The following is a 23,113-nucleotide window of genomic DNA, read 5'->3' as shown; positions in this document are numbered from 1 at the left end:
GTGTAGGGGGGGCAGCTGGGGTGTGTGTGTGTGTGTCCGTTATGGGCATTTGTGTAAGTGCGTTTGCATTCATGTGGACGTTCCAGTGCTGCTACATTTTATTAGTCGATTAATCGGCTGGTGCATCAAGTGGATTTAGAACACACATCTTAACACACATCATTAGCTTTAGACAAACTTAAAATAAAGACAATGAAGACAATAGTTTATTAACTCTTTAATGAACTGCTCCTTTCCTTCATTCATTTCTAGAATTAAAACTAGACTTAAATCAAACGAGGTGGAACTGTTTATCACTAGAGATGTTTTGGTCTCTCTGACTCAAACTGAACTAAAGTTCTTTTCTATCTGTATTCAGCTTCTCTAGAATCTCAGACGGTACAATCCTCTTGCTCAGTGCAGGAGATGATCATGTCTCCACGTCTGCAGAAAGACTTGACCTCTTCAGAGAGCAGATGTTCCTTCAGAGACGTTTCACTCTGATGGAGTCCAGGTTGAAGAGATCCACACTAAACATTTAGCTAGCCCTGACAGTGAGAGGAAACGCCCATCTTTACCCCCCCATCCCCATAGAGCATCATCTGTTTCTGTTTGTGCTAATGTTAGCTTAGCTTACCTCGACGGTGATCTCTCTCCAGTGTTATTATATTCAGTCACAACATGATTCCTCTTCAGGTGTTCATGCATCACCGTAGTGCTGCTGTGGAACAAGTTATGACTTATCGAATATTAAAATAAATGAGTAGTCGACGACTAGTCAAGAAGTGGTCGACTATTTTAATATTCAACAAATAATCAACTATTTAGTCGTCTACTAATCAACTACTATATTCAATAATCAATTAATCGTCGTATAATCGACTAATCGTGTCAGCTCTCCTACATTCATGTACTCGGATCTTAAGAGCTTCCTGAGTTTACAGCTTACACAGAATGAAGGTGAAGTCCACACCGAGTCTACACCGAGTCCACACCGAGTCTACACCGAGTCCACACCTAGTCCACACCGAGTCCACACCGAGTCTACACCGAGTCCACACCGAGTCCACACCGAGTCTACACCGAGTCTACACCGAGTCCACACCGAGTCTACACCGAGTCTACACCGAGTCCACACCGAGTCTACACCGAGTCTACACCGAGTCCACACCGAGTCTACACCGAGTCTACACCGAGTCTACACCGAGTCTACACCGAGTCTACACCGAGTCTACACCGAGTCTACACCGAGTCTACACCGAGTCTACACCGAGTCTACACCGAGTCTACACCGAGTCTACACCGAGTCTACACCGAGTCTACACCGAGTCTACACCGAGTCTACACCGAGTCTACACCGAGTCTACACCGAGTCTACACCGAGTCTACACCGAGTCTACACCGAGTCTACACCGAGTCTACACCGAGTCTACACCGAGTCTACACCGAGTCTACACCGAGTCTACACCGAGTCTACACCGAGTCTACACCGAGTCTACACCGAGTCTACACCGAGTCTACACCGAGTCTACACCGAGTCTACACCGAGTCTACACCGAGTCTACACCGAGTCCACACCGAGTCTACACCGAGTCCACACCGAGTCCACACCGAGTCTACACCGAGTCTACACCGAGTCCACACCGAGTCTACACCGAGTCTACACCGAGTCTACACCGAGTCCACACCGAGTCCACACCGAGTCCACACCGAGTCTACACCGAGTCTACACCGAGTCTACACCGAGTCTACACCGAGTCCACACTGAGTCTACACCGAGTCTACACTGAGTCTACACCGAGTCCACACTGAGTCTACACCGAGTCTACACTGAGTCTACACCGAGTCTACACTGAGTTTACACCGAGTCTACACCGAGTCCACACTGAGTCCACACCGAGTCTACACCGAGTCTACACTGAGTCTACACCGAGTCTACACCGAGTCTACACTGAGTCTACACCGAGTCCACACCGAGTCCACACTGAGTCTACACTGAGTCCACACCGAGTCTACACCGAGTCTACACCGAGTCCACACCGAGTCTACACCGAGTCTACACCGAGTGTACACCGAGTGTACACCGAGTGTACACCGAGTCTACACCGAGTCTACACCAAGTCCACACCGAGTCTACACCGAGTCTACACCGAGTCTACACTCCCAACAGTGATCTGCTCCAACCCGTTTCTCTGTTCCCACAGGAGACGTTTCCCTCCGTGGCGTCTCTTCCTGGAGGCTGCAGGTCAGAGGTGATGGTCCTGAGGCGTCCTGAGCTTCCAGGGTAAATAAACCAACATTTATATAGGGCGGAGCCGCCCTCCTCGTCCTTCACGCCATCCTGCTCTGCGTTCTCAGCTGCGTCCTCTTCATCCACTGGGCAGTTGAAATATCCACTGAGGGAACGGTCGTGCCAAAGATCAACCTGCTGACCAAACTCCCAGAACAGGGTAAGCTGCTCTTCAGGCATCGGACAGTCGAGACGCAGACCGACACGACTCAGCCTGATGCTGGAGACGCTGACACTCAAAAAGTTTAATGTACTTTAACTTTATAAATGAATAATGAATGAGTCTTTATTTATACAGTATTCTACAACTCCTTCAGTGTACCAAAGTGTTTCACAAGAAGAACAAACTTCAAATTAGGCAGATTAAGAACAAAAATTTAAAACGGAATTATAAAAAGCAATTACCAATAAAGTTAATAAAAGATTAAGAAGAATGCAATAAAACAAATAAAATGCCACTGACTGTTGAGCATTCAGTCATTCTAAATAGTTAGTTGACTTTTAAACTGTTGAGTTCTGACATCATGCAGACTCCATAACTGAAACCAGAGTGGTGCCAAAGGATGTTCCCCCCATCAGAAAGTGTTTCCCCGCTCTGAGGCATTGTGTTGTTGGTGTGTTTTGTTCCAAAAAGTGTAAAAATAAGATGAACGATCAGGATATACTTTATTGTGGAGCTTTTGGGAGTTTACTGTCATATTTTTATGTTTTTCTTACATGTTCTACGTAAACATCAGCTTTTAGTGGTAAATAGAAAAAACAACCTTTGTTTTGACTAATTTAGGATTATGTGATTTATGACAGTAACTGTTATGGACGAATGTAACTACAGAGAAGTGAAATATTTGTTGTTTCTACTGCAAATTATTAGGGGGAACAGATTCTGACAGCCTGGATTAGCAGGAGTTTGACAGAATCTGGTTTTACCTGCATAAAAAACTCAAACATGACAATAAACGTTCAGAATAAACATAGTCATAATCATCCACCTTCTTTCTACGCTTTCCAGGACAAACTGAGTGTTGGGGAACAAATCAGAGACTCAGAGCGGGGAAACACTTTCTGGCAGGGGGAACGTAGCTTTGCACCACACCGGTAACAGAACAAGCTCGGAGACCCCAGAGTTCCTGTCGTGACCTGCAGGAACATCAAGTCAAAGTTGGTTAGTAGAAAACTCTAGAATGAGTTAAAAGCTCGATTTAATAAATGGAATGAGAACTTTAAAAGCTACAGAGAGCCGTGAAGGATGAAGGATAAAGCACCGTCCAGCGGCTGCTGCCCACCACAATGAATTTCCCCCCCGGGGATTAATAAAGTATATTTGATTTGATTTGATTTGATTTGAAGGATTATCTCTATTTCTGTGAAGATCCCAGAAGGGGTCTAATATTAGTGTGCGTCTTTCTCAAAACCATAACTGTGATTAGTTAGAAACCGACCCGTTCTGTGGCTCTCACAGGAAAAAGTTTGGGGACAAAAACTTTCCCAGATGAATCAGGAGGAAACTTCTTCTAACAGAAACTTCCATCATTTCATCCACTGAGAACAGAAGGAGATTCCTCCATCCGGGTTTTCCTCTCAGGTTTACTCATGTATTCTGCCGGGTTCTCCCTCACAGCCTGTGTTCTGGTTCTGGTTCTGCCTGCAGCTCTGGAGCGGTTCCCCTCTCAGCCTGTGGGCGGCGCCGCTGAGGCCTTCCAGAGCCTGCTGAGGATGCTGGGAGCTGAAGGCGCCGTGGAGAGCGTCCTGAGAGCGCTGGTATCTCCTGTGGGGGGGAGGAGCATCTGAAGCAGAGAGGAGGCGGGGCTCTTACAAATGTTTATTCTGATAGAAAGCGTGCGGCGGCGGCTCGCCTGTCCGTCAAAACCTACAAAAATAAATAATTTAAATACAAAATGTCAGACAGCGCTGTCGTCTGTTTGAGGAGCTGTCACCCATCTGTTGGCACAGCGGCGGCGTGCAGCGGCGGCGTGCAGCCGTCATCGTAACAAACCATCCACCGACTCCAGTCACATGACCTTCCTGCCTGTGGCGTCATTTCAACAGTTACAGGTTGTAGCGGTTCACTGCCGTCCACTCTCCGTCTCCATGGCAACCGTAGCGGTTCCACCAGCAGCCGTCACAGTCAGAGTGGCACCAGTTAGAGGCGGGAAAATGAAAAGGCCAGATCACATGACCTGCTGCAGAGCAGAACCCAGTGGGAGGCGGGAGAGTGGACGCAGTAACCAGGAACTGAAGTCAAATGTTTCCAGTTGGTGACTGCACTGCGGGGGGGGGGCACGCCCTCTGACCTCTGACCTCCTGAACATCAGCCGGCAGCTGACCTGAGTGCAGCCTGTAACAGTGAGATTTCTACACACAACATGGACCGGGCTCGCCGTCACGCCGGGCGCGAGCTCGGAACCCACATGGCACGCAGGAGCGATGGAGGACGCGGTCCGGCGCCTCTCACGGTAGCCTCATGCAGCTTCAAAGCCATGCTGCACTGCTCCTGTTCACACCTGAGGGGCGGCGACCCGGACCGGCCGCCCCGCAGCGGCGACCCAGACCGGCCCACCTGGAATGGCCACCCCGAACCGGCCGCCATGGAGCAGCGACCCGGACCGGCCGCCCAACGGTTTAAAAAATAAATACAACAGAGAGTGGATCACCAGGTCGAGATCGACCTCTTGACTGGACCAAACACCCGTTGCCATGACAACACCCCTGCCACAGACTAGCAGCTGAGAGTCAGAAACATTCAGGAGGTGTTGAGCTTCGTCGGTGAGGAGCCCCGTTCCTCCTCTCGCAGTCACATGGGGTGGAACAGGAGCGTGCACTCCTCCCGGTCTGCAGCAGAGAGGATGCTGGGATGCTGAGGCCGAGAGCCTTTAGGCAAAGCACCCCCAGTCCGTAGGTAGCAAGACACGATCTTCTGGTCCAGGCGCAGCTGCCGGGGTATACTGTCGAAAGGTTTGGGGTCCAAATCCAAGATGGAGACGGAGGAGGAGAAAGGAGAAGGTCTGAAGTCCCTGAGCCGCCTCAGACTGGAGGAAGAGAGAGGATGAAGGTGAGCTTTCATACCAGCACGAGTCTGGTTATTGTCTCCTGGAGGTCCGGCTGCTCTGAGGTCTCAGAGACGCTGGACTTTCTGGGTCCTAAATCTCTTACCCTTCATCATCTTCCTCCTCCTCCTCTCTGGGCTGGAGCACAACCATGATGGAGCAGTCCTTGGCGGTCATGGCGACACAGTACTGATGGACCTGTGTGAGAACAGTTTTAGAGAGCTGCCGACCGTCTGTCTACCGGACCTGGAAACCTCTTCACCTTAGCGATGGCTGACTCCACCGAGCCGTCGTCCTCCATCCGACACTTCTGCACCTTCTCCAGGAACGCCTCGTTGTATGGACCGTCGACCTGCAGCCGGCTCCTGACACACGGGAGAGGAAGTCAGGACGCCGCTCAGAACGCCACGCCGCGCCGCTCGGCTCCACCTACCTCTCTTTGGGGAAGTCCTGCAGGTGTTGCTCCACCCTGCGGTACAGAGGGAAGAGTCCTTCGATGTCCAGCGTGTCCAGCATCTGCGTCTGCAGGATCCGGAACAGAACGCTGTCGGCAGGTAAACCCTGAGAGGCTGCAGGGAGAAGCGGGAGGACTCAGAGTCTGGGAGATCGAGCGACTTCAGGAGCAGCAGGAACACAACTCTGACACAAACACACACAAAGACGCAGCTTCTGACCGTGGCCAACCCTCTCTCTGTTGAACAGGCTGGCTTCACAGAAGCTCCGCCCCTCTTCCTGTCGGTCAGTCACCGCTCCTCCGTCTCCTCTCTCGCTCAGCAGGGCGTTCACCAGGACCTGCAGACAGAGAGCGGCTCAGGTGTGAGCGGGGGGGGACGTACCTTCAGACAAAGGAACACCTGAGGCCTCCAACACCTGAGAGCCTCAACCACGTTTAAGATTTCTAAAAGATTCATATTCAAGTCAGTGTTTCGTCCTCCCCCCATCCCACTGCAGCAATGGACTATTCCGTCAACAAGTCAGTGAGCAGAGAGACTTTAAAACTGATCAGCTGTGAAAACGGAAGACATAACGGAGAAAAACAGAATCAAAGTCCATCCATCCGTGGTCTTGACCCGCCGTTTCTCTTTCGGGGTCACAGGCAAAACTGTTTTGCTTCTGTTACCTTTTTTTGTGTCTTAAAAGTGTAAAGTGCAGCAGTGGTGAATCGGGAGGAACTAGTGACGAATCACGACTCCGTCAGGGTCCAAAGCTTGTTCCAAGTCTGCTAGAAGCTCCCAGCTAATGTTTCCTGAGCTGAGTGGAATCACTTCCTGCTGCTCTTTCCCGTCTTCTTTTCTTTCTTAATGTATTCAGTACAGAAGCCGAAAACGGCCCGCCTACTTTTTTTATTATCGTTTTCTCGTGATAAGTTAATATCTCGATTTCTTGAGAAAACGAAGTTCATTTTCTTGTTACGAGTTAATATCTCGTTATAACAAGAAAACAATCCAATAAAAAAAGTAGGCCGTCTGTAGTTCAACACAAAACTACTCTACTTCTTGGCTGCTGGAAGATGACTGACTGTTTCAGGCTACAGTATCCAGCAGGAGGAGGGAAGTTTAGCCCCGCCCTCCTGAAGGAGCAGCTCACCTGGATGAAGTCGTTCAGGATGGCTTTGTTGGTCATGTGACTGCTGGTGCGGTTGTTCCCCTGCAGGAAGTAGGGTCTGAGGTGATGCAGCAGCCCGTTCACGTCTGGGGGGTCGTCGCTGCTCTCCTTACAGCTGTAGACACACTGCCCCCCCTGCAACAGAGAGGACGGTCAGAGGCAGCGGGCGGGTGTTCCAGCGGCTAAACAGACACATGCTGGAATCTAGCCCAGCTGCTTCAGGTGAGGGCGGGGTTCCCCGCTCCATTCACACACCTGTTTTTGGACTGAGAGGAAACCTAACTCCACACAGCGGGGATTTGAACCCTCTCGCTGTGAGGAGAGCGGCTGCAGCCGGAGAAGCAGCTTCTACTCCTCATCCGGACAGCCGCCGGGCTCACCTTAAACACTTTGAAGTTGTTCTGCGGTTCTTCCAGCAGGTGCCTGACAGCGAAGGTCATCCTCTGCTTGTTCCTGCAGCACAAACACACAAACCCTGAAGCCACTTTCCCTGTTACCACGGAAACGGACACTCCTCGAGTCAACAACACGGCCTTCAAAGAGACGTTTCAGGAAACGAGATGTCTCAACTGATCTGCCCCCGAGCCGTCAGCTGTTGGACAGAACTGCTTTTCAGCTCTGTGTCCAGTTTTCTGTGTTGCTGCCATGTGATTCTTCTGCAGTGAGAAGAAGGATCAGCTGACATGGTGCCTTTAAATCCTCCCATGACTATTTTTTATTTAAAAATCGTTCCCAGTATTGTTTAATTATGATTATGAAGTTTTAAGCCAAAATCCCACAACCTAAATGTCTTAAAGACATTTTTCATGTTGATCTGAAAATCTCCTCTGAGGGGGCGTGGCTTTTGGTGCTCCGCCCCTGCCCCCCCCTGTCTGATTATGATAGCTCTGTGTCTCGTTAGCATATATCTTTACTAAAACGTCCATCAATCTGGGTAATGTCCAGCCGTATGGTTCTGATCCGAGGAAGTGAAGATCTTCATGGACAGAACTTCCTCCAAAATCCTGATTCTTTCTCCTTCCAGTTCACCAAAGACTCTTTTAGCTAATTCTCCAATGTTTATTGACTGTGATCAATACATTCAATCATTGGTTTCTCAGAGTTCTTGATAAAATAATCAAAGCTAACATCAAAATGCTCTTTCATTGATTTACAATCCTTTCCAACTGCGGTCAAATGAGCCGCCATTCACATTTCCGTGGTCACATCAAGAAGCTCCGTGGAGTCTGGTGGAGATTTTCCAGCGTTCTCAGTCCTGCTACCGTAAGTATTGGATGAAACTCACACCAAAAATCCAGTGATGCTGATTTGACCACAGAAATGTGAACGGCGGCTCATTTGACTGCAGTCAATGTGAAGATACCATCTTCTCTTCTCCAGAACCTGAACTAGACACTAGGAACAGATGAGGGTTTAGTGCATGTGCAGCAGAGCTGTTGATGGAAAGAAGATCATTCATTCAGACAGAGTCTGTCCAAGACAGTTTGATGGATTTGCAAGGACTTATTACATTTGCTCTCTTTCAGAAGAAAATGACACACAGACATGATAAAAACTAAAGACAGGATTTTCATCCGAGTGGGACTTTAAATGATCTCAGAGACCAGGATTCTACCCGGTTCCATCAAAGACGTTTCTTTCCCTGACAGAGCCGGTTATTCCCGTTCTTCAAACATCATCTACTCTTCACTAACACGACCAACTACTGACAGACTCCAGCATTCTGGAAGGGTTCCTGCAGTGTTACAGCAAAAACACACAAAGAGCAGCGAGCTCACCCGGAGAACAGGTCCAGTGGACAGTACAGGCTCCGCCTCTTCCACTTCCCACTGGCCACCTGCAGATGAAGGAACAAACGATCTGAAGGCGTTTCTTCTGGACCCTAATCTGCCTCCAATCATTCCTGGCCTTGTGTCAAACTGACCAGACTGAGCGCCACAGAAAAATGACATTCTGTTCATTTATGCTCCGAGTTTCCATCCAAACACAGTTTTAAAGACAGTTCAGAGGCAGTGACTTTAAAAAAGCAATTGATTCATTTACTTACTGGATGAAATTGAAATTACTTTGCTCATTACTTATTTTTTAAAACTAATTTACTACTTACTACTAGGACCAGGAAGTGATTCAAATAAAATTAACTAATTAATCGTAAACCTGGAAAAAATTAATAGTGATTAATCGCTATTAATTTTTTTTGTCTCAGTATTTGCTGAAACTAAACTTATGAGTGAATAATCACAATATGAAATCACACACGAAACTCTACAATTAGAACATTTACTTTTAACTAGTGCTGGCAATCAATTACAATAAAAAATCTGATTAATCGCACTTTAGTGTTGAGATTAATCACGATTAATCACACGTTTTACCAGGTAAAATGTATTTGTACAATATGGCACCGGATCAAATAGTCCGATTTTTGTGGAAAAGTTATTAAACCACAGAAATAGCAAGAATGAAATACTAAAAAGCGATTGAATATTTATTTATGTTGTCAGTAACCATGGTATGAGCGGGATAACCCCTGAGGAAATGTTTTACCTCACGCCGTGGAAGCCTGAACCGCCGAGTTAAAGCGAGGGACTGTTTCTTTGATTAATTTGCAGTAATACATATTACCGTGTTAGTTCTTTTTGATTAAACTTGTTACTTTCCTTTTTTCCCACTCGTGTAGAAACTCTCAATGGAAAAGATCCTCTTGTCTCTGATTGAACTTATTTTTAAAGCAACAACAAGTAAAGTATGAACACGGTTGAAGACATAACCGAGTTCTCTTAGAAATCAGACAGCAGTGTCATGTGATCTGTGCTACGGCTTAAAGAGAAATCCATCTTCTCATTAAACTTTAAAATCCTCTCCGTGTTACTCGTTTGAACTTTGACAGAGAAATCCGATCTGAAATCTGTCCTCAGCTGAAGGGAAAGTCTCTCCTCTCATCTGTCAGACCGGAGGACTAGAGGACTGGAGGACTGAAGGACTAGAGGACTAGAGGACTGAAGCACTAGAGGACTAGAGGACTGAAGCACTAGAGGACTAGAGGACTGGAGGACTGAAGGACTAGAGGACTGGAGGACTGGAGGGCTAGAGGACTGGAGGACTAGAGGACTGAAGGACTGGAGGACTGGAGGACTAGAGGACTAGAGGACTAGAGGACTGAAGGACTAGAGGACTGGAGGACTAGAGGACTAGAGGACTGAAGGACTGGAGGACTAGAGGACTAGAGGACTGAAGGACTAGAGGACTAGAGGACTGGAGGACTGAAGGACTAGAGGACTGAAGCACTAGAGGACTAGAGGACTGGAGGACTGAAGGACTAGAGGACTGGAGGACTAGAGGACTGGAGGACTGGAGGACTAGAGGACTGAAGGACTAGAGGACTGGAGGACTAGAGGACTGGAGGACTGAAGGACTGGAGGACTAGAGGACTAGAGGACTGAAGGACTAGAGGACTGAAGGACTGGAGGACTAGAGGACTAGAGGACTGGATGACTAGAGGACTGGAGGACTAGAGGACTGGAGGACTGGAGGACTAGAGGACTGGAGGACTGGAGGACTAGAGGACTGAAGGACTAGAGGACTAGAGGACTGAAGGACTGGAGGACTAGAGGACTAGAGGACTGAAGGACTGGAGGACTAGAGGACTGGAGGACTGGAGGACTGGGCTCACCTTGAAATGCTGATGCATGCAGTAGCGACACACTCTGGCCTTGATGTCTTTGCTGACGTGTTTGTGGGACGGTAGGAAGCCACACTTGGGCTGAAAGTGAACAGAGTAGGAGGTGAGGAGTCTGGTGACACAACGACTAAACTTTCACACCAGAGATTTCCCGCTCTGCTGCTTTAGCTCCATGCTCCCTGCCGTCAGACAGCAGCCTCTCCTTCCAATGAGGTTTCTCCTCAAGTTACTCAAACTCCAAAACAAGTCAAAGATCCATCAGTCAGGCTATTGACCCACGAACTGTGTGAAGGAGGCGTGTCTTCATGAAACAAAAGACATTATAACAGTTTAGGTAAAAGCAGAACTTTATCCTGAAAAAAATCCTGCATCTGAAATAACTGACAGACCAAAGCAGGAAGTCAAACTGAATCACAAGAGGCCAAAATCCAAAACACACCTGAGGTGGTGGTCCGAACAGGAGAAACATTTATTAAACACTCTAAAACTTTAAAACCGGAACTTTTTAACATAAATAACAATTATATATATAGCATTACCAGTGATAATGCTAGTGTGAATGCTGTAAGATGAATCTGGCTGCTGAAGATGCTGAAATTGACAGATAAAAACACTGAAGCTGATAGCTAGCTAAAATATTAGCTAAAAGTTAAACTAGCCTAAAAAAAATTGGTTAGCCAAAATAGCTAGCATGTAGCTGAAAGAAATAGCTAAACTTCAAAAGGCTAAAAACTGAAAAAAGCCTAAATTAGCCAAAACAGCTAGCATGTAGCTGAAATATTAGCTAAAAATCTTAGTAAATACCAAAATAGTCCAGAAAGCTGCAGAATGCTCATTTTTAAACCTTTAAAACTGTAACTTTTAAACATAATTATGAATAATAAAAAGGCAGGAATATTATTCCAGAATAAATCAACTTAAACCTTAAATAACTTTCAATATTTTACAATCCATAAAAATATATTTTGTCCTAAATTATACAATTTAGAAATGAGGACAAGACAACATCTGGTCATTAATAACAATAAAATAAAATGATCTGGAGGGCCGGATCCGGCCCCCGGGCCTTGACTTTGACAGGAGTGGACTACATGATGAAAATGATGGTTCTAAAGAGCAGCAGCTGCGTACCTTGATCTCGATGCAGAGGGGCGGGGTCAGCGTTGCCTGGTGCAGAGCCGGGGAGGTCAGGTTGGGCAGACAGAGAGCACAGCCGCTGTAGATGTCCATCACTTTGTCACAGCGCCAAGCTGGTGAGAGGAGGGAGCGGTTAGAGGGTTAGAGCTCCACACTGGCTGGGGTGCTGGTGCACATTCCTCAATAGCATCCAACCACGAGGCCTTTACTTCCCCTCAGACGCAGACAGGCTGCACACGAGTCACCTGCTGCTCACTCAGGTGCTGCAGGGGCGGAGCTGCACGTGCTGTTAGCTTAAATGTTAGAGTTCAAACTGTAACGGGGATCATCTGTGGTCACAACATTCCCAGAAAGCCCTCAAGTTGGTTTCAGGCCTTCACTGGACCTTGGCCACGCCCACTTTGCATCTATGCATTCAGAAGCTGCAGCCGGCTCGGGGGCTTGCGACTAGTGATGACGTCACACGACTGTAACAAACGAGTTGGCTAATTTGCTGTTTTTCTGTACTGAAACTGATGTTTACAATACAGTTTATTTTTTGAAAAAGAAAGGAAAAAGTGTTGAGATCTGCTCGGGCTGTTATTTATTATTCTGGCATTGACAGCTCCTTCACTAACGTCTGCTCTCCTCAGTGTTTGTGTAACGGAGCAGAACGTGAGCTGCATGTTCTAGCGGGACTTCATCGGTCCGTGCGACCAGTTCAACATTGGCAGGATGTATTTAGAAAAAATACGTGCGAATAATTACTTTCTTTTTTTGTTTTTTAATCTGCGACCATCAACAAGCTAGCATGCTACTCGCTAGCACCCACTTTACCTCAAACTTCATGCTTCCCAGCCTGATTTCTCTCTATTAAAATAACGATCATTATCCTGTGATGATTCCTCTCCATCGGATTATTTCGCTGTCAAGGTTTTTGCGGCTGATTGCAAATATTCCTTCTCCTTTTGTCATTCTTACCGTATTTGTTCGGACCTCCTCGGTTTTTTACTCGGGAAGAATCCGTGCATTGTTATGGCAGAAGTGTGTGTGTCATTCCCCGTGTCACGTGACAGTGGTCCAATAGTCCGGACCAATCACAATCTTACACGTCATCTATGCGCCAGCCCCCGAGCCGATCTGACAGGCCGAGCACATCTGATACCTACACCGGCAGCACCAGAACCCGACGGGAGGAATGAGGGCGCTCTGCAGGGTCTCCACTCAGATCTCTTACCTGGTCTCTGTTGTTGGATTTTGATTGACAGCTGTCGCACAAACTCCAGAGGCAGTTTCACCACTTCCTGTGCAGAGAGACAGATGAGGGGTTTATGGCAGATGTCAGCTTCACTGCACATTCTGAAGCAAACCGACTACTTTAAAACCCAAAAGAGTTTAAATGAATGTTTTGTAGTATTCAGGTCTCCAGAGAGGTTTCAGCTGAGACAAACACCTGACAGCAGGTATCCAGTCTGTAAAAACACCTTTATCTTGGTGGTTTCCTCACATCTGATGGACTCCTCTGTCAAAGTCCTCCTTAAAGCTTCTTAAAGCTTTTATTTCACAACTTCTCACAGAGCGGTGAAGGTGAACGAGCAGCAGAACAAGCAGAAAAAGACTTTTACACAACAGATAAAGAGTTGGGTTTCTAAAAGAAAGGTGGTGATCGGATGCTCAGCAATGAGCCTGCACCCTCCTGGGTTTTTCCAGCAGAGGAACTGGTCTCCAACGTGAGGTTGTTTCATTCTGAGCCACCTCAAAATACTTTTCTTTCAACTCAACATTTTCTCTTTACAGACAGACTAGAGACGACGAGTCCATGTCAAAGTCTAAATAGGGAGGTCATGGTGCTCAGGTAGAGCAGTCAACCCCTGATTGTAGTTTTGGTTCCCGCCTTGCATAGACGCTGAACCCCTCATTGCTCCTGATAGTTACAGGTTGGGCCAGCGTTCGGCAGTTGTGACTGTACAGACCTCTGGGTCTTCTTCAGCTGCGTTCACAGCCAATGGGAATCATCCGTTGGGGCGTTCATATTTAATGTCGAGTCAGACGGGGTCTGCAGCGCAATTTGAGCGCCGGGCGCGGTGCGTTTTGGGCAGCGCATCAAGAGTTAAAAAATCTGAACTTTAGCAAAGAAGACGCCTGGCGTCGACCAATGAGAGGCTTAGCTTTGGGCATGTGACGTGCTTAAGTCTATCAGCAGACGGACGTTCACCTTCTGAACTTCATCATATTTACATCGAGACACTTCGACTCTCTAGTTTTATTTTTACTTTTCCCTCCTGGGCCGAATACGGGACAGCGAGTCATCAAACCGGGTCACAGAGAGAAGTACCGCTGAAAGCAGCCGTCACTGAGACGCAGCAGGGAGAGTCTGAATGATCTCATGAACCCAGATATGGAGACATGATTACTCTTTAAAGAAACCTGATCTTCAAACATCATCTGTGTCTTCCATTCATAGTAAATGAGATATACAGTCAGGTATAGCTCCTCCCACAAGCGTCTGGAGCATCAGGTTTCGTGTGACCATTAGAGGGTTTGCCACATTTGAATGCCTGATTTCACTTTTAATGAACACAAACCTTCAGGCAAACAGAGCTGCAGCAGCTTCAACGTGTTTCATAGCAGGTCTTAAAGACCGTCTCCAATGAAAATGGAGTAACATGTTCTTGATGTTATTTCTCATGATGAAGGACATTTATACAGAACATCAAAACTGTATTTCTGAGCTTTTCTTGATTCAAATTATTGTGAATCAGGAGATGTTGGTATAAAAAGCTTGTAGTTGTTTTGTAGGTTCTACAGTCTGTAATCCACAAAATTTCAGTTCACTCAATCCGGATTCATTCACTTCAAGTCAAACAGATCCATGAACGTCTTTGGTCTGAACTGGAATCTGGATCAGAACTGCACGGCTGGACAGAAATGATATTGATCACTATTTTTGTTGCCCTGTTAATGTTAGTGTGAGAACACGATCAGAGATGCATGATTTATTTATTTTTCTTCAGTCTGGTCATGCGATCCAGACCCGGCCCCCCATCGGAGAAGAAAACCACTATGTGGCCCTCACAAGGAAAAGTTTGGGGAGCCCTGTCTTAGAAAACGATACCACTTTCTAGATTGTGTCTAAAAACAGCAGAATCATAATTAAAATACCTCAAAGAAGGCTTTGAAATCAGGTCAGATTTGATCGAGGCGGATTATAAGTTTAAAGTGAAAATCCTACAGTCACATTCAGAGACCACACCAGAACAGAAACCCCCTGCAGATCCCTCCCCAGCACTGTTTTCTACAACGCCGTGACAAACAGGAAACAGAGCGTCATGCTGGCTTACCCCGCTGTGGATGAACTTGTCCCCCAGCAGGCTGCTCATCACTTTGGAGCTGAAGTCGACCATGTTCTGGATCTGCCTGAACGCCTGCTCAGCCGTCTGCAGCACAAACACACAAATGAGACCCACAAGTACAGCAGCTGACTGGGTTACACACGTTTACCACACAACACTTTACAGCAGGGGGGGTCAAACTCAACCACACAAGGGGGGAAAACACCTGAGGTCGCAGGACAAACAGGATAAACATTTATTGAACACTGTAAAATGACATTTTTAAAACAGAACAGATATACAACATTACCTGTAATAATGTATATCTGTTCATAATTATGAACTACATATATAACATTACCTGTAATAATGCTAGTGTGATGCTGTGAGCTGAATTTGGATGCTGAAGATGCTGAAAAACCCAAAAGCTGATGGCTGAAAACACTGAAGTTGATAGCCAGCTAAAATATTAGCAAAATGCCAAATTAGCCTAAAAACAAACAAAAAGAACTTAGCTTAGCCAAAACAGCTAGCATGTAGCTGAAAAAATAGCTAAACTCCAAAATAGCCTAAAAATCTTAGTAAATGCAAAAATGGTCTAAAAAGCTGCAGAATGACAATTTTTTAAACTTTAAAACTGTAACTTTTAAATATAAATATGAATAATAAAAAGGCAGGAATATTATTCCAGAATAAATCATCTTAAACCTTAAATAACTTTCTATATTTTACGCTCTGTAAAAATATATTTTGTCAAAATTATACAAGTTAGAAATGAGCTCAAGATAACATCGGGTCATTAATAAGAATAAAATAAAATGATCTGGAGGGCCGGATAGAATTACCCAGAGGGCCGGATCCGGCCCCCGGGCCTTGACCCTGACACACTTTACACTATAGAAGAGCAACAGCTTGCAGCTAAGTTATAAAGATGATGTCAGCTGCGGTTCTGTTCGGTCATTTTCCTTAGAAAGCTCAGATATGATAGCTGGAGTCTCCGGTTCTTCTTGGTTCTTCTTGCACTCTGGACCACTCTCCACCCCATCTGGTGAGGAGCGCCCGCTACAATGATAACGGATGTTTCAGTCCAGACCTGCAGCCTGCTGATGGTCCATGGAAATGACAGCCTATCATGTTTGGAGTCAAATGTGCATCTTATCTGTCGTCGGCTGGCTCACACCAACACCTTTGACAGGCTTTGTGCTGCATCGCTCTGGTTTATTGACCTAAGAAACGCCTTGGCTGTTCAAACCGCTCGTTCTTTCAGCTTTCAGGATGTTGTTGTGACTTTTAAGTGAAGCAACTTGAATAACATCCTGGTGTTCACTTTCGGTTTGACCAGGAGCCTGAAGAGGAAGAGGCGTCGTTTGAAGTGGATCGTTCAGAACAGCGAGCCTCGTTTCCACTGAGCGGTCCGGTCCGATCCAGTAATTGACCCTTTCTAATGTTAAATGGACCCATTTAACAGTGCTGACGACATTAGAAACCACCAGTATAGCGCTAAGCTAGCGTTTTGCTCTTTACGGCGGTACTCTTCAAACTTCTTTAAACAGCATTAACTTCCTGTTCTACAGGATGTACAGAATGTAAAGACGGAAAAAGACGAGCTGCTGGATGACCTCCATTGTTGTTGCTTTGCTAGTCGTCGCTCTACAACGACCTGCTAGCACTCTACAGCACCATGAAAACAAACCGTGGAAGCGAGGCTGAACTGACTGGAAACTGGAATTAACTGGACCGACCGGACCGTACTACTCCTCCAATACTGACTGCTGAGTGGAAACAAAGCTGTGATGTCATCAAACACAACCATGTGACACCCAGAACTTTTCCTGCCATGTCTGCAAGAGCGAGCGCTGAAGCACAGAGGCAGGAAGGAGTTTACGTCCACCAGTGGAGTTTCTACCAAACCTCAGGATCGGTCGTCTATTGGACAGTTTGGAGACTTCCATCTCAAGATGACTATGAGGAGGAGACAGACAAACTCCACTCAGATCCGTTTCTGAGTCCCTCCAGCATGAGATCAGTCTGAACCATTGACATAAATAGAGATGGACACGCCTGTTACCTCGGGTTCCAGTGAAATGAATCCAACTCAGTCACCATTTTTCTGCGGTGCAGATATCGCCTTATTTCACTATTTTGGGACCAAACAACGTTAGCAAGCAGTGATTGGTCCAAGAATCTGTCAAACGGTTTGAACATTTGAGGCGGGGGCCATTGGGCAACACATGCTCTCATTGAGGCCTCTGATTGGCTAGATAATAACTTGCAATAAAGAAAATCTATCATGAAGAAAAATTAGGTTTAGCGAGAACATGTTAAAAAGAAACACTAGAGCAAGAGCAGTTATCCTGACAAACAGAATGACTGAGTGATAGTGGTTCATGTCTCAATAGAAGGCTATGGGATTTTGGTGAGTACTTCCTGTTTGGAACGCCAGTGGGGAGGGGATGTTCAGTCCAGTTCTCTATGTATTGTCTATGGTTTGAGCCCAGAGCCCAGTCGGTGTCTCTGCTGGGATGGTTCAGACACGGTTAAATGAAGCGTGGTTCAGAGAACTCTGTCACCGTACGGTTCTGAGACATCACTATAACCACCAGAGCACAACTCCCCCAAAGTTACGGCGGCAAAAATGTGTCATGGGAACAAAATGTCTTTAGAAAGTTTTAAAAAACGAGCTTCTTACCTGCGGCGGATTTTCTGAGTCTGCTGCTGGATACTTGAGCAAACGTAAAACCCTCGGAAACTGCAAAACAGAGAAGATCCAGTTAGACCTGCTGATGAGACACTTCACAGATGTCAAGTCTAGAGCACACGTGTCAGAGTCAAGGCCCGGGGGCCGGATCCGGCCCTCCAGATCACTTTATTCTTATTAATGACCCGATGTTAACTTGAGCTCATTTCTAACTTGTATAATTTTGACAAAATATATTTTTATGGAGAGTAAAATATTGAAAGTTATTTAAGGTTTAATTATTCTGGAATAATATTCCTGCATTTTTATGATTCAGAATTATGTTGAAAAGTTACAGTTTTAAAGTTTCAAAAATTGCCATTCTGCAGCTTTTTGGACTATTTTGGCATTTACTAAGTATTTTTTAGGCTATTTTGGAGTTTAGCTAATATTTCAGCTACATGCTAACCGTTTTGTTAGCTTGTTTATAGCAAGGACAAATAAACAATCCTCTTCTACTTTGAAGCTGTGTGATTAACATGTTGCCTGAGGAAAAAACTGAAACAAGCTAATGAGGAACACTTCTGCATTTGTGCTGCCGTTCATTCACAACCTGAAAGCTTTGGGCACCACCTCGGTTTTCCCACAGTCTGGGGTGTGTCAGGAGAAATTCTCAGCTCCTTCAGAGCTGGAGGAGTGTCGTGTGCGTCAGCGTGCAAGTTCAGACCCAGATCCAGTCGAATGAGTCAAACCACGACAGGATTAACCATTATTCCCAGCAACAAAGGCTGGCGGGCGGCTGAGGTGCTGCTGGACAGCATCTCCTGACACACTTGAGTTAACCCTTGAAGCGCCGGAGTTCTTCGACTTACTGTAACTTTTCAGCCGTTAACGTGACTGCGGTTTTCTCGGCTTCAGGATCTTCTGGAATCACGTTAACGGTTGAAAAGTTGTGGAACGTTTTGGTGCGCGTGTCTCCCTGTTCTTGTTGTCACCTCTGATGGAGTTTGGAGAACATCTGTTCGTCAGGAACATGCATGACCATGACGTCATTCCATTGTTAGAGAGACTTCATCTCCCAGAACACAATCTCTGACTGTGGGCCTGACTCAGACTGTGTAAGAACAGTCTATGGTCTGACTCCAAGCGCAACTAGAGAATGTTGCTCGACATTCAAAGCCTGCAGTCAAATTGCTGAGCATGAGCCTAATACAGGGTAACCATGGTTACAGCAGCCAGAAGAAACGAGTTTCTCTGGTTTGAGTCCTGAAGTATTTATCTTGTTTTCACAGCATCCCAGTACAGAGAAAAGCAGCCCGCGCGCGTGTCCCACTTCCCTTTCTCCGGCAGTCAGTGACTCACGGCCTTCACGCTCTTCCATCAGTGACCCCGTGAATGTCACGACACGCAAAGGGCGCGCGCCCGCTCACGCGGAGGGAGGGCCGAGCACGTCAGGAGTCCAGAACGGCAGATCCCCGGAACCGGCTAGCCGTGCGGAAGTTACACTCGAACAGACACACCCGGTTCCAGCAGAACAGTTCGAACCCCGACGAGAATAACGGGGTGCTGCCGTAAATCACTGCGCGCCTGCCGGATTACAGAGGTGACAGCTCCGGCAGAACGTCGCGGGCCCGTCCTTAACAACAGCCCGCTGGTTCCGCCACAGGCCCGTAGAACCGGACCGAGGTTCGCTGAGCCCGGCGTGTGCGCGGTGGAGCACCGTTAGCCGGCCGAGGCTAGCTTCCATCCCGCTAGCTAGCAGCCTCCATTCACCTGAACGTGACAGACGACCAGACTCTTGTTCCCCTCTCCGTGGTACTTCCAGTCGTTCTCGTCCATTTTGTCCACTTCCATCGTAACGGAAGCGCCGAACTCCCTTCCTGTTTGTGTTCGAGAAGAACCAAAACACCGCACGGCCACGCACGGGAACACCGCCGGCCCCGCGACCTGCTAGCACCAGTTTTGACAAGAACTACAGCCGAAGAGGAACTACAACACCTCGTCCAGTCCGATTAACGTCACTTCCGATCGTCCTTTCAAAAATATGTTTTAATTTAAATTAATTTTAATTGACCAAATATTTTAACAAAACAGCACAAATATCTAAAAAAAATACAATTATTATTGAATACAAAGGGCTCAGAACAAAGCAACGACCATAAATACGAGGAAAACAATAATAGTAAACAATGTCGCACAAGAGTCAAATATTTTAGTTTTTTTATATTAACATATTTTTCTTAATAGAACAAGACGTGTTTTTATATAGTCTACAGCAGGGATGTCAAACTCACAAAACACACCTTTAGCTCTAAACATTTATTACAAACTGAAGCTATATTTATAAAACTTTGAAAACAATTTTTTAACATAATTAGGAACTAAATATATACCATTACCTGTGATAATTTAGTGTGAATGCTGTAAGCTGATTTTGACTGCTCATGATGCTGAAACTGACAGCTAAAATCTCCGCCTTTCAGGCTTGATTGACAGACAGTTATTCTTCTGTAAAAGCTGATTATGAAATAAATGCGACGTTCTGAAAAACAGCAATGTGAAATAAAATAAAAAACTTATGGAAAATAGTGATTTTGAAATCAGAGTTTCTGAAAAAAAAAACATTATTATAATAATATTCAACATGATTTTAAGAAAATTATTATTTTATGTATATTTATTATAAAATGATTTTTAACACGGTAAACATGTTTTAAAGCAAAAACGAGATGTATTTAACAATAAAATGGTCAATTAAAATTTTGTGTGCAGGTTTTTCACAATTTCATGATCATTTTATTCATTGAAAAGACTTTTATTGGAGTGTTAACAGTTGTTTGTTTGACTATAGACGTATTTATATATTTAATTATGAGCAGTTGAGGCTTCCATACATACCGAACATCCATCCTGTTATTTTGACATCCCTCAATGACACAAGGAGAGGGGGTCGTCATCAGTCTCTCCCTCATTCTCACTCCAGGAGCAGGAAGAATTCAAACATAACAGGACAAAATAATAAATGCCAACGAATGTTGAACAGTCAGACAACAGGACACATTGATGAAAAGCCAAACTCAAATCCAATTCCAATCAGACAGGAAAAGGATGGGTAACCCACAATTCTTTGCGCTGCCAGACCGACAGCAAGCCCCGCGTGCCCGCGACCATCACTACGATATGAATGAATTACAGTTTGTTTCATTGCTTTGATGAAATTAAAGAAATGCAATAAAGAAATACGATTTTTGATGTCATTTTCATTTTGAGGATTCGAAAAAACAACAAAAATGTAACGTGTACGTAACGTGCACCTGTAAGGTGCTTCCACACTGGCCGCGTCGACGCACAATCAAGTGTAGCCGGTTTTCCGGGTTCGGTTCTCCGTCCTTCGGCGTAGCCGGTATCAAATAAGGGAGCTCAGAGACACACGTCTTGGAGTTAGAACAGCCATTTTTAATTAACCGCCTTTTCCATTTTTCTACCCACAATCCCTTCTGTCACATTACATCATGTGCCTGTCATGCGCACTAACGAATGATCAGGAGGACAAAAGTAAGACATTAACGATGAAATTTAAGAACATAAAGTCATTGAGACCCAGTCATGTGAAGGGGGGCGCACCCGCCGACAAGTACGGGAACATGTAGGAATCGCCAAATTTTCCTCGTGATCTGTGTCCCCGCAGCCCCTCTCAGGGGGTTCACCTTCACTTGAATGTGGGGCACCTCCACGAGTCCTGTGAACGGGAGAGAGTGGAGTAGGCATCTGAGCAGTCATAGGCAAAGTGTACGACTTCAGTCTGTTGTGATGAACCACCTGAGCTCTGTCATGTGGGTCACAGGGGTTCACAATGCGATAGGTGAGACCAACCTCACCCCCCGAAGTCAACACTTGTTCTACCTGATAAGGGCCCTTCCAGTGGGGAGCAAGCTTTGAGCGGTTTTCTGTTGGATTGTTTAGCCACACTAACGCCCCCACTGTAAATGGACGGTGAGAGGAGTCTTCATCATGGTGAAGTTTCTGTTTCTCATGTGCCTCTGTTGCATGAAGTCTGGCTGTACTGAAGGCAGCACCAAGGCGAGACACCAGCGAAGAGACATATGTTGAGAGATACCCCACACTTAGGGTATCTAACACACTGGCTGGGATCAACAAATCAGCTGGAACCCGGGCCTCACGACCATGCATGAGATAAAAGGGACTGAAACGTGAAGTAGAGTCCTGTGTGGTGTTATATCCAAAACACACCGCTTTCAAAAATTCCTCCCACTCACCTCCGTAGGATAACAACATCTTAGATAACTGATCGATCAGAGTCTGATTATGTCCACCATGCCATCAGACTTCGGATTGTAAGCTGTGGTGCGAGTTTTCTTTATTCCCATCCACTTACACAGTAGCTGCACCACCTCAGCTTCAAACTGTCGCCCTTGGTCACTGTGAAGAACTTCAGGAGCACCATGCACCAGAACATAGTCTTCAAACAAACAACGAGCAACAGCCTGTGCAGTCTGGTTAGGCAGAGCATAGGCATTCACAAATTTAGTAAAGTAGTCTTCCACTACTAAAACTTACCTGTTGCCTCGAGAGGTTACAGGTAACTCCAAAATATCTGCTGCCACACGTTGTTTGTAAAGGCCGGCTGACAGGCGAGCTCCCCATAGGAGCTTTTGGTTTGGGCGTAGGAGGTCTACGCGTTTGGCACGCCCTACACTGCTCACACCACCACCGTATATCGCGCAGCATGAAGGGCCAATAATTGTTCTGCCTAGCCTTCTCCCAAACTTTCTCTGCTGAAAAGTGAGCAGCTGTGGGTCCACCATGTAATTGTTCCAAAAGGTCAGGAACTAACACAGAGGGCACTACCACCTGGACTCGTTTTCACACGCTGGGGAAGACAGGACTGTTCGACACAACAAACCATTCATCATAGCCAGCCGGCTAAATTCAGTCCACAGTTTTCTCAGGCCCAAGGAGGATCCCCTTTTGCGGATAGGAGGTGGATTTGGCCGGCCTTGATTGAGCCACGCTACCACCACACTAATGTCAGCATCTTCACCCTGCAAAAGTCGCATGTCTGCGTCATCCAAGCTAAGAGAACTCACTTGAAGGTCCCGGTCAACAGCACAAACACCAACCAGAGCCGACGCATCCACCTCAACTGAGACAGGAGAAACAGGCCTGCGAGACATGGCGTCAGCATTTCTGTGTTTTGAACCCTCTTTATGGACGATTGTCCAGTCAAATCGGTCTAGTTCAAGGACCCACCGACCGCGATGTCCCGAGGGGTCGTTGTCAAGGGACATCCTCCTGAGCCCAAGGAGGGGGCGGTGATCAGTGACGATGGTGAAAGCTGAAAGGCCTACATAATGTTTAAACTCCCGA

General features: G+C 46.2%; 2 protein-coding genes across 6 annotated transcripts in view; one reads left to right on the top strand and one right to left on the bottom strand.

The window, feature by feature from the left end:
* Window positions 1–4,165, top strand: part of LOC112144994 (centromere protein P) — a 121,298-nt gene extending 117,133 nt beyond the window's left edge. For 3 of the 4 annotated variants that reach the window (XM_036212105.1, XM_036212104.1, XM_036212103.1), the window contains 3 exons: window positions 2,184–2,263; window positions 2,338–2,429; window positions 3,918–4,165. In XM_036212105.1, the coding sequence (XP_036067998.1) occupies window positions 2,184–2,263; window positions 2,338–2,429; window positions 3,918–4,057 (312 nt within the window). In that variant the 3' untranslated portion in view covers window positions 4,058–4,165. Of the gene's footprint in view, window positions 1–2,183; window positions 2,264–2,337; window positions 2,430–3,278; window positions 3,432–3,917 lie in introns of all 4 variants that reach the window. The other variant, XR_004947964.1, reaches the window with a different exon arrangement.
* Window positions 4,076–19,735, bottom strand: ippk (inositol 1,3,4,5,6-pentakisphosphate 2-kinase). Of its 2 annotated transcripts, none has more exons than XM_024269942.2 (14): window positions 19,499–19,735; window positions 17,738–17,797; window positions 15,058–15,153; window positions 12,954–13,020; window positions 11,732–11,850; window positions 10,592–10,681; window positions 8,697–8,755; window positions 7,299–7,371; window positions 6,901–7,053; window positions 5,988–6,105; window positions 5,747–5,882; window positions 5,576–5,678; window positions 5,420–5,511; window positions 4,076–5,295 (listed from the first exon to the last, which is right to left on the bottom strand). In XM_024269942.2, the coding sequence occupies exons 1-14, from the start codon at window positions 19,577–19,579 to the stop codon at window positions 5,061–5,063; spliced, it is 1,482 nt and encodes a 493-aa protein (XP_024125710.1). In that variant the 5' UTR covers window positions 19,580–19,735; the 3' UTR covers window positions 4,076–5,060. The 2 variants fall into 2 exon arrangements, with proteins under 2 accessions (XP_024125710.1, XP_024125711.1); XM_024269943.2 differs by lacking the exon at window positions 19,499–19,735 and adding an exon at window positions 19,088–19,242.
* Between the last annotated feature and the right edge of the window lie 3,378 nt (window positions 19,736–23,113).

The sequence above is a fragment of the Oryzias melastigma genome, linkage group LG5 (genome assembly GCF_002922805.2).
Source record: "Oryzias melastigma strain HK-1 linkage group LG5, ASM292280v2, whole genome shotgun sequence".
NCBI lineage: Eukaryota > Metazoa > Chordata > Actinopteri > Beloniformes > Adrianichthyidae > Oryzias > Oryzias melastigma.
This window is presented reverse-complemented; position numbering and strand designations above follow the sequence as displayed.

What these genes read in the sequence shown, in the direction of transcription:
- ippk (XM_024269942.2), bottom strand. Translation starts at nt 19,579, where the DNA reads ATGGAAGTGGACAAAATGGACGAGAACGACTGGAAGTACCACGGAGAG. An exon ending in CAGGACTTCCCCAAAGAGAG is followed by an intron (nt 5,679 to 5,746) that starts GTAGGTGGAGCC and finishes CCCGTGTGTCAG; the next exon opens with GAGCCGGCTGCAGGTCGACG. An exon ending in GAGGAGGAAGATGATGAAGG is followed by an intron (nt 5,296 to 5,419) that starts GTAAGAGATTTA and finishes CTCTTCCTCCAG; the next exon opens with TCTGAGGCGGCTCAGGGACT.